General features: G+C 37.2%; 3 protein-coding genes across 4 annotated transcripts; 1 reads left to right on the top strand and 2 right to left on the bottom strand.

The window, feature by feature from the left end:
• Positions 473 to 2,847, top strand: LOC104764014 (putative syntaxin-131). The gene is made up of 13 exons (XM_010487438.2): positions 473 to 542; positions 638 to 684; positions 1,055 to 1,159; positions 1,248 to 1,353; positions 1,457 to 1,545; positions 1,641 to 1,714; positions 1,791 to 1,833; positions 1,925 to 1,985; positions 2,082 to 2,107; positions 2,185 to 2,262; positions 2,358 to 2,438; positions 2,523 to 2,588; positions 2,668 to 2,847. The coding sequence occupies exons 2-13, from the start codon at positions 667 to 669 to the stop codon at positions 2,839 to 2,841; spliced, it is 921 nt and encodes a 306-aa protein (XP_010485740.1). The 5' UTR covers positions 473 to 542; positions 638 to 666; the 3' UTR covers positions 2,842 to 2,847.
• Positions 3,022 to 7,793, bottom strand: LOC104764012. Of its 2 annotated transcripts, XM_010487437.2 has the most exons (12): positions 7,720 to 7,776; positions 7,453 to 7,579; positions 7,106 to 7,318; positions 6,925 to 7,009; positions 6,579 to 6,649; positions 6,405 to 6,493; positions 6,034 to 6,277; positions 5,718 to 5,830; positions 5,333 to 5,423; positions 5,042 to 5,170; positions 4,156 to 4,709; positions 3,022 to 3,952 (listed from the first exon to the last, which is right to left on the bottom strand). In XM_010487437.2, the coding sequence occupies exons 3-12, from the start codon at positions 7,268 to 7,270 to the stop codon at positions 3,523 to 3,525; spliced, it is 1,971 nt and encodes a 656-aa protein (XP_010485739.1). In that variant the 5' UTR covers positions 7,271 to 7,318; positions 7,453 to 7,579; positions 7,720 to 7,776; the 3' UTR covers positions 3,022 to 3,522. The 2 variants fall into 2 exon arrangements, with proteins under 2 accessions (XP_010485739.1, XP_010485738.1); XM_010487436.2 differs by having other exon boundaries at positions 7,453 to 7,793.
• On the bottom strand, positions 8,401 to 8,925 carry LOC104764011 (auxin-responsive protein SAUR23). Its single transcript, XM_010487435.2, has one exon. It carries the CDS (start codon positions 8,797 to 8,799, stop codon positions 8,509 to 8,511), a length of 291 nt encoding a protein of 96 aa, XP_010485737.1. The 5' UTR covers positions 8,800 to 8,925; the 3' UTR covers positions 8,401 to 8,508.

Raw genomic sequence — 9,855 nt, 5'->3', positions numbered from 1 at the left:
TTTTTTTTTTTTTTTTTTCTTTCAATTTGTTAGTCTTTGGTAGTAGCTACCAAAGTAGGGCTCATGTTGATGTACATCGCTGGTGTACATGAAGCTTTTAAACCTTCTCACAAACCATTTTAGATGTACATAATCTCGTGATAATAAAACAAGCTTAGATAATTCTTTCAATATTATGTGTCCTTGTTTAGTAGCAACAAAGCGGGTACTGACTCTTTGGTTTGATTCTCCCTTGTAAAGATGCTGTCCCAAAATAAAGAGTTTGAATAGTAATTTCTGTCAACAACCGAGATTTTTTACCTCTCTCTTTTATTGTTGGTAAAAAACGAACATAAATTATCAATGATATCTTAACCGTTGAGTCTAACCGTACGTGTCTAACATTCTCATCTTTGTGCTCTGCTTTATACGGTAACGAAGCTCCCTTGTCTCTCTCCTCTCTGTCTCTGGATTTATCTCTCTTGTTGATTTTTAGGATCATCAAAACAAACAAAAAAAATAAGGAAGAGAACAAAAGAGATCTGGGTTTATTACAAAACCAGGTTTTTTTTTTATCTTTCCAATTGTGGCAAAAAAAATTCTTATGCTTTTATAGATCTTTGTTGATTGTTTGACAAGTTTCCTTATGCTTTTTTAGATCTTTTGCTCTGTTCCAGTTCTCCCACAATGAACGACCTCTTGAAGGTTAGTCTTATCTTTTTCCTTCAAACTTTTCTCTGTTTGCTTTGGAGATTACGGCGATTTCTGCTCTAAATCGTGTATCTTTAATAAATCCTCTCTAAATTTTGAAATTAGAAACTCAGAATCTAGGGTTTTTTTAAGTTGCTTGGGTTACAAGATTTTTACAAGATAATGTTTCTTTAATTCGAAATTTATCCCGAGAAAAACCAGTGGATGACGATTGTTCCCCTGCCTGTGAGATTCAAAAAAAAACTTTTATAGAAGCAACGTGATCAAATATATCTGAAGGTTTATGTAAAAGATCAAACGTTTTCAAGTTAATGATCATTAATGTTTCTAAGATGATGATATGACAAGTGTCTTGACTTGACAGGGCTCGTTAGAGTTTTCCAGGGATCGCTCTAATAGAAGCGATATTGAGTCAGGACATGGCCCAGGTAACTCTGGAGATCTAGGGCTCTCTGGTTTCTTCAAAAAAGTAAAGCTTCTGTATCCCTCTGCAAACTCTTCTCAATTAGTGTTACTTGTCGTGTATGCCGCCTATTGAGATCATATCTACTGTACAGGTCCAAGAAATCGAAAAGCAATATGAGAAGCTTGACAAGCATCTCAAGAAGCTTCAAGGAGCACACGAGGAGACGAAAGCCGTCACTAAGGCTCCTGCTATGAAATGTAAACCTTAACGAGTTCGAATTGGAAACTCTGAAGCAAGTTCTTGATCCAAGTTTTAGATGATAAACTGAATCTTTTGTTCCTATGTTTTTCTGTTCTGCAGCAATCAAACAGAGGATGGAGAGAGATGTTGATGAAGTGGGAAGAATTTCTCGTTTCATCAAAGGAAAGATCGAAGAACTGGATCAAGAGGTTAGGCTTAGAGATGACTACATTGTTAATTTTTTGCATCTGTTTCTATGATCAGTGTTGGTCATCTTGTCTCACACTCAGATTGATTTCTTCAGAATCTGGAGAACCGGACTAAACCGGGTTGTGGGAAAGGAACAGGTGTAGACAGAACAAGAACAGCCACAACTATGTGAGTTTCGCCTTTCAAAACTCAAGAATTGCTAATTATATATTTCAGTCTCCCTTAACACTTTTTTCTTCGGCAGTGCGGTTAAGAAAAAATTTAAGGAAAAGATATCTGAATTCCAAGTAAGTTTAAAGAAAGGCTCTACGCAAATTCTAAAAAAGTGGAAAGCTCTCTAAGAAAGTTGTCCTTGGCTGTTATCTTTGTTATCTGCAGACTCTAAGACATAACATTCAACAAGAATACAGAGAAGTTGTAGAGAGGCGTGTGTTCACAGGTTTGAATTGAGAATCTCTCTTAAGAGTCAATTGTTCCATTAATGATCTTTTAAGAGCTAATTGTTTTTTGCTGTTCTGATCTTGACAATGATTAGTGACTGGCCAACGAGCTGATGAAGAGGCAAGGACTTAAAAACTCTGATTGTAGTGATTAGAATCTATTGAATCAGTTCATAATAGTCAATTTCGGGTGTGTAGACAGTTGATAGATTGATCGAAACTGGAGACAGTGAGCAGATATTCCAGAAAGCGATCAGGGAGCAAGGACGAGGACAGGTTTGTAACTAAGTTCCCGCACTCATCTGATTACCTCCTGTTCAACAAGACAACTATAACGTGCTTTACTCAGGTTATTTGCTGGCTCTGTGCAGATAATGGATACACTGGCCGAGATTCAGGAACGCCATGACGCTGTTAGAGATTTAGAGAAGAAACTCCTTAACCTGCAACAGGTAAAACCTCTCCGAGTTACCTAAAACTCTCAAAATTCATTTTAATTCTTCGCTGATTCTCTTCTCTTTTATGTTTACGGTTAGGTGTTTCTCGATATGGCCGTGCTGGTGGATGCACAGGGAGAGATGTTAGACAACATAGAGAATATGGTATCAGTCTCTTCAGTACCTGTTAAATACCTTGAGTTTGGATTTCTTCAAAATCCTTCTTACTCTGTTTCTATATCAGGTCTCGAGCTCTGTAGATCATGTTCAATCCGGGAACAACAACCTAGCAAAGGCAGTAAAAAGCCAGAAGAGTTCAAGGAAATGGATGTGCATTGCCATCCTTATTCTTCTTATCATCATTATCATTACTGTTATCTCTGTTCTCAAACCATGGACACAGAAAAATGGTGCCTAAGGTTCTCTTCTCTCTCTCCCTGCTTCAGGAGCTTCTGTATACAACAGTATATATACATGTGTATTCATCACATCTCATACTATTAACCTTCCACTATCACTATGAAAATTATGTATTCTTTTGACCGGATTAATGAATTAAATATTTGTAGTGAACATCTCAGCCTAATGAATATGAATGTGAATCAGGAGACAGCAAGTGTTGTATTAAAATTCTGTAGAAATATACCTTTATCTTTTATATCTGTAGTGTGTCAAAACAAATCCAGAAAAACTATTGTAGAAAAAGGGATAAAAGAATCTGAATATGAACCTTAATCAGATTTACAATGATGAGAAAAAGAAGAGCAAAAGATACCTCCAGCTTCACATTTGCTTCAAAGGAAGACCTCAGAGAAGGATGAAGCATAACGGGCATCCTTTGCTACATAACGGGCGTCCAGAGGCAATACTGCTATCTTTGAGAAGGTTTTGACGTATAAAGAGTATGCAACTAACTTGCAAGGAGCTAATAACAAAAGAATAACACTAAAGCTTATTCTCAGAAAGGGTAAAAAAAAGCCGGGAACTGTGGAAAACGCTAAAAAAAAAAACTCCGTATGTTTCCTTCTTTGCCTTTCCTGAAAGAATCTGGAAAAAAAATCAAATGTCACCTCACAGCAGAATTTTCATAGTTGTCACGCTAGTCATTAGGATCCCATTCTTCATCCTGGTCAAACGCTGAAGCCACCTTACTTTTTGCAAACTCTTCTTCAGTTTCTGACTGTTCAGTGAGAAGATCATGTTCATAATCAGGCTGATCACCATCATCAGTTTTACTCTTTTCTACTCCAGCTGATTTTATCCATTTAGGGCATTCATCCTCACCTCCATAGAGAAATCTGCTATCATCACTCCGTATTTTCCTGGAATCATCAAGGGCCGATGTTCTACATGAGCATTCAGGAAGTGGATGCGAGAGAAACGACCTGGGTTTCGAAAGCATAGACTGCCTGATAAGCCCACTTTCACCCAAACTTGAGTTAAGATGTTTCCTCACACGAAGTGTCCAGTTACGGTTAGGATGGTACATGTCCTCACGGGTAACGTTGAAAAGTTCTTGAATAACTTTCCTGTTTGAGTAAATCAGTGAATAGTTAATGAATTTGCAAAACGTAGATTCCACAAAATTTAGTGAATCATAAGATGCATGATCAGCTACATTTTACGAAATAATGAACCCAAAAGAGTAAGAAGTTTATCCGCATAACAAGTGTGCAATTAACTTAACTATGGAAAGAAGCTAAATGCAGTAATTAACAATAGCCTTTCTTACCTGTCTAGTCTATATGTTCGTGAAGAGGGCCTTTCATAGAGCCTCTGACCCATCACCAAACTTGAAAACTCTGGCCACCCACTACCATCGTTGTTGAAACCGGGGAAGAACACATCAGCTTCTACAGAAACAACAAAATCAAGGGCATCCCACAGTAACCTATGTGCTTGATTCCTAAGATCCATTGGTGAAGGGCTTGGTTCTGTGTCATTCTCCGTAAGCCAACCATACCATCCTTCTTTTTCGTGCTGGTAGATAGGTCTGTCTGGAGGAGGAGGTAGAGGTCGAGGCCGAGGACCTGCCTTGTTCCACTCTTCTTTGAGCTGCTTATCGCTTTTTCGAGGAGGCATTTCATATGTATTTTCTGGAAGCGGTATCTCAGGACCAACCAAATCTGATAACTCTTCTGTGCTGCATAAATTAGTCCGATCCACTACATTAGGGAACATAGCACGCAGAGGGATCAAAACCCGTTGGCCGCCAAACATTTCAGAACCAGCTAAATATATGATCGCCTTTTGAGAATAACCCAATGCTCTCAAAAGAATTCCAACCTGCAAAATTACAATACCAATTATAAAGCCAATTTAGTTCCATAAGAACAGCAGTAAGCCAATAATCCAATTGGTGAATTATAATTTCAGCATAAGGAACACTCGAGCTTGAAAACAGTGTATCACATGGGTATTACATGTAAGCATAGAAACTTTGCATATATATTTAGCTTCGCTAGAAACTCCAAGAATTCAGGGACATAGGGGCCACATGTTTTTGAGGCAGTTTCAGCTTTCAAGAGACAGCACGAATGCAGACATAGAGGGTAGTGAAATATAATAAGGCGCCCATATAAGCATTTTTAGCATAACTTGAGACAAGATTTGAGTACCTCTTCTGGCATGAGAGGACATAAGCCATTGTCCCTGCGCAAGTGCGAGTTTATAATAAGTTCTTCTGAAATAATTTTCTGCTTGATCATCTGAGCCCGCCGATATTGGATGAGTTCACTGTGAATGTCCTTTAAGAATTGAAAGGATGAATAGGGTCAGAAACTGTTTCCACCATCAAAACTACTTCCCTATATAATTCAAGCATAAAAGGTAGACAGGAAAACAATGTAGCTGAAATAAACACTTTGTTCTATTAAAGAATACAGATGGACAAGGTTGGAGAATTTTACCTGGAAAAGCTCAGCACAACCATGATATGCCAATTTTTCCCTCACTAAGCCAGGGTGATAAGCTAGGAAAGGTTGACCAGATTTACGTAACCTATATAATGGAAATCACGTATCTCAATTCTGTCAGGGATGCACTGTACTTAGTGGTAGATGGATAAAACCATGACACGTAGTAATCCACCTCAAGATCCCAAGCTAAATTGAGAGAATAGCCTCCCCTGATACTTGTTTATTATAGTTATCAGCTAGTTACTCCATCATTAAAGAAACAAATCCTTAGCATCTAGTGTTCTTTCACCACCCCCTTGCTAATCAAAATACACAACTATCTCCTGAGTTCGTCCCCTTCTTCAATTTAGTTTTGAATTGCAAGTATCACAAATACCTGTCAACCATCTTTTTGCCCAGCACCTGGATTTCTGAACGAAGCTGGAGGGCATGGAAGGCAACTCTACACCTTAATCTTTGAAGTTCAGGCATTGAAGCTGGCAAAATTGACTGAAAACAAGACAACATTGTTGAGGATAAAACACCTTGTTTAACTATATAGCTTTGTCTCACACTTAAACATAAAACATGATATGACGAGTGATGGTAGTTAGCAGGCAAAAAGTCTACTCATAGATCTCTATAAATTTAGAAGTTACTGCATACAAAAGATATAACACTCTGAAGGGAGAAAAAAAAAGAAAACACTGTACCTGCAAGCATCCCCCATCAGAGACGATCAGTCCAATAACATTAGCTTTCTTTAACTTTGGCAATACATCCTCGAGGTAAAATTTTGGTGATGCAGAGTTTTTGGGCTTAAAAAGAGGGAACTCATTCCGTTTTCTTGCGGCTTTCAAGCTCTCAGGGAGGGTCTTTGTAACTATAACATCATTTTTAAGAAAGGATATAAACTGCTCTTCATCATAAAGATAGGAGAAACTCTTGAACTTGTTGCTGCACAGCATGTAAATAAAAACAAGAGTAAAGAAGAGTCTGATACAAAGGCAAATAAGCATGCTCTAACAGAAAAGCATGGAGAAACGGGCAAATATTTAAAAAACAGACAAGAGCTAGGGCGTACCTAATGCCTTTAGAGCGAAGACTTTCTTGAAGCTCTGGAATGACAAGAGTAGCATTTAGAAGCCTGGATATGGTGACAAGATCACATATCTAGAAAATTTGCAAAGACGTTATCAACATGCATGACGGAAAACACAGAGAGGAATCTTAAATTATAGAGTCAAGTGATACATACAGAAGATCGTATCTTGTCAAATCCACCAAATATCTTTGCATAAATGAAACCATTGTTTTTCGAGCTGGGCGCTGCAAAAAGACAGTGCCACGAAAAATTAACAAGATTAAACATAAAAAAAATCCGAATAGGCTTTTCCTGCTCAAATAAGTATCGAACACAACATACATCATCCCTAATGGCTTATATAATTCCTCTATGGTTTGATACAAAATAGAGTAAACAAACATTGAGCAATAAAGATACAGACATCAAAGCAGCTAAAAGATACATAGTTTAAAACATCTGTAGATAGTAGTGTAAACTAAATGCAAATTGAGCATGAAAACAAAGTAAGATACAGTACCAGGGTAAGTATTTCTTGGATTGGCATAAGGCTGCAAGGTCTCCAACGATCTAACAGGCCGCCATAAGTGCTTATTTCTAAAATCCTGCAACACAGTAAACACAAAGAAACATTAAAACATTCTGCAGCAGTAATCAATCCACTCAGATTGAATCCATATATATAAATAAATATAGAGTACCTGAGAACCTAACAAAGAATCAAAATCTTGCCAAAGGTTATCTCTAGCAGAAAAGACCAACTGTACACCTGAAGACTTTGTGATGGAAAGATGAACAATGAGGGATCCCATTGATAAGATGAGCACAAAAAGCGCAATCCATTTTATTCTTGATTTGAACACCATCTTCTACCCAGCCCGAAATCGAGCTCTATTCCCCTCAACTAAAGAACCCTAAAAATCCAAAAATAACAGTTTAAAAATTCAAATCCAGATGCCAATATCTCACAAAACACACACGAATTTTAAAATTCTCCAAACTCCGAGAACAAGCTCGTCCCCTCTATGTATTGTTAATTAAATTATACCCAATTCAAGGCGAGATCCAGGGGGTCAAAAACGAGGCGAATTAGAACTGCAACAGCCTCGGCACGATTAGGATCTGATCAAAGAGATGCGTTTAAAAGAAACTTGAGAGATTTCTCGCATCTTGTTCTTGTATCAATGGAAGTTTCCAGGAGAAAACAAACAAAAGACCCGTGCCAGAGTCAGAAGGAAGGAAGTAGTTGGTGTGTAAGAGAGAGAAAGAGAGAAAGAGAGGGAGAGAGTATATTAAAGGGGAGACAAAAACTCACTGACAGATTTCCCAGAAATCGAAGAAGCCTCTGCTGAGGAAGAGAGAGGGGTTGCTTTGTTAACAGACAAACTCTGCTGCATACAAAAATATATATTATGAACTCGACTCTACCACTACAGTTTCGATAACCGGCTCCAATTCCGGTTTACGATTTTCGGTTGAGAACCAAATCACCAAATCCCCATTCAATTTATCGCAATTTATGATTCATATCTCCCGTTGACCCTTCATTAAGGGCTTCGGTTCGAGTAACACCGACAAATAAACGGGGTATCAATCGGTTTGATTTTGGTGTGTAAGAATAGTAAACCCGGTTATGACTCATTCTTTAACCGGAACCCCATATTGATTAGCCGGTTCAAAGTTAGGTACATTAGTTTATGGCGTCGGTTATGTTTCAATTGGAAATAATATTCGAAAAAAACCCCAATTTTATCCTCAAATCTCAATTACTCAAAACACAAACAAACCGGGTCTCTGCGTATAAAACCGGTTTGGATAATTATATGATATCATTGATTGATTCTCACTGATTCTGCAGTATGAATTTTTTTTTTTTTTTCTTCACAGTTGTATTATACTGTAACTCTCTCAATAAACACATAAGATCGAAATCTTTCTGGATCTTTTTGTTTGATTCTTATATCATTACACAAAATTTGGCATTTACACATTGGAATATTCCCTATCATCTATATCAAATCTTTCAATTTAAAGAAAGATGAAAAAGTGTCATCTAATTTAACAATTAAAAAGAATGTTAAAAAAAATTGTCTTCAGACGATGATCATCCATGGATACGAGAAGTTACAGTGAGGAAGGTATCTTCAGGACAAGGGATCGTCAAACCACCCATCGGATGATTGAATCCGAACTCTTCTTCAGCCTTTATGAGAAGATCTTGGAACAAAGGCTGGTTCAAGTATGAGACTGGCACAATGTGTCTCTGCTTCTTCTTCTGGCTCTCACCTACGTACACTGCAAGAAACCCTTTTGGTGCTGAAGTTTCTTTCCTCGTTCCTCCTACTGATCCCCCAATAATCTTCTTTGCAGCCATCAAACCTCTTACCAAAGCCATTTTTTGTTTTCCAAAAATTGATTTTGTTTAGACTCAAGTACTTGGATTGCTTCTTGTTGTTGATGATATGAAGAAGATGTTGTTAAGAGGTCGGTATTTATAGATAGATCTATATAGTGTTTCGTGGGACATGCAAGAATAGAGTATCACATGATTATGTTTTCTCAGATGCTATTATAGATATTGGCATGTGCTCTTGTTTCCTTCACATATGTATCCATAAGAAATCTCTCTGGTATGTTTTTGTCCTCTTCTCTCAACTCAAGCTTCTCTGGTTGAAATTGATTTCTCACATTACCAAATCTTTCTATAAGAACAAACTTATGTGGGGACATGAAGTTGTTCACCAGCAGAACAACGGGTCTCTGTCACTAATTAAGTTGTTCTCAACAATATCTAGAAATAGGATCACATGACAATCCTAGAAAAGGAACTTTATGTGGCTAAAATTTACTAATCTCTCTCTTTGTGATCTTGATATGATGATGAACAGATTAACACAGTCATCATGTATCAATGGAGGGTCCCTGTTGGAGACAAAGTCATATATATGGTTGGTTGGTTGATTTGATGAGATACAATGAAAGCAATTCATATCATCAGGGGCACAGTGAAAGCTTCTTGTCTTCATTATAAAACAGAGTAACTAGTAAGGAAAGACAATCCAGTATAAAAAAATGAAATTATAGACTGTTCAGAGCTATGTCAAGATCTAAAAGAGGTTAAACTGAGTTGCGTTTGAGAGAGAGAGAAAGAAATACATAAAAAGAAAACTATAGCAACTGAGGAAATTCACAATATACAACATGTCATGTGTTATCAGATATTTGGTCTAATCTCAATGGAGCTTACACTCCAAACCCGATTTAAAGAGAAATTCGAAGCTTTCACCATTATATATTAATTATCCCATTAAAAACTAAATTGTTATCCATCAGGATGTCTCCTCCAATATGAGTGGAAATAAAGAGACGAAATAAAGAGACGATCTATACATTATTTGCATGATGGGAAATCAGCTGTCAATTTAGTTTTTTTTTTTTTTTTTTTTTTTTT

Source organism: Camelina sativa, chromosome 19 (assembly GCF_000633955.1).
Source record: "Camelina sativa cultivar DH55 chromosome 19, Cs, whole genome shotgun sequence".
In the NCBI taxonomy this organism is placed as follows: domain Eukaryota; kingdom Viridiplantae; phylum Streptophyta; class Magnoliopsida; order Brassicales; family Brassicaceae; genus Camelina; species Camelina sativa.
Note: the sequence above shows the minus strand (reverse complement) of the source record. Positions and strands in the feature narration are given on the sequence as shown.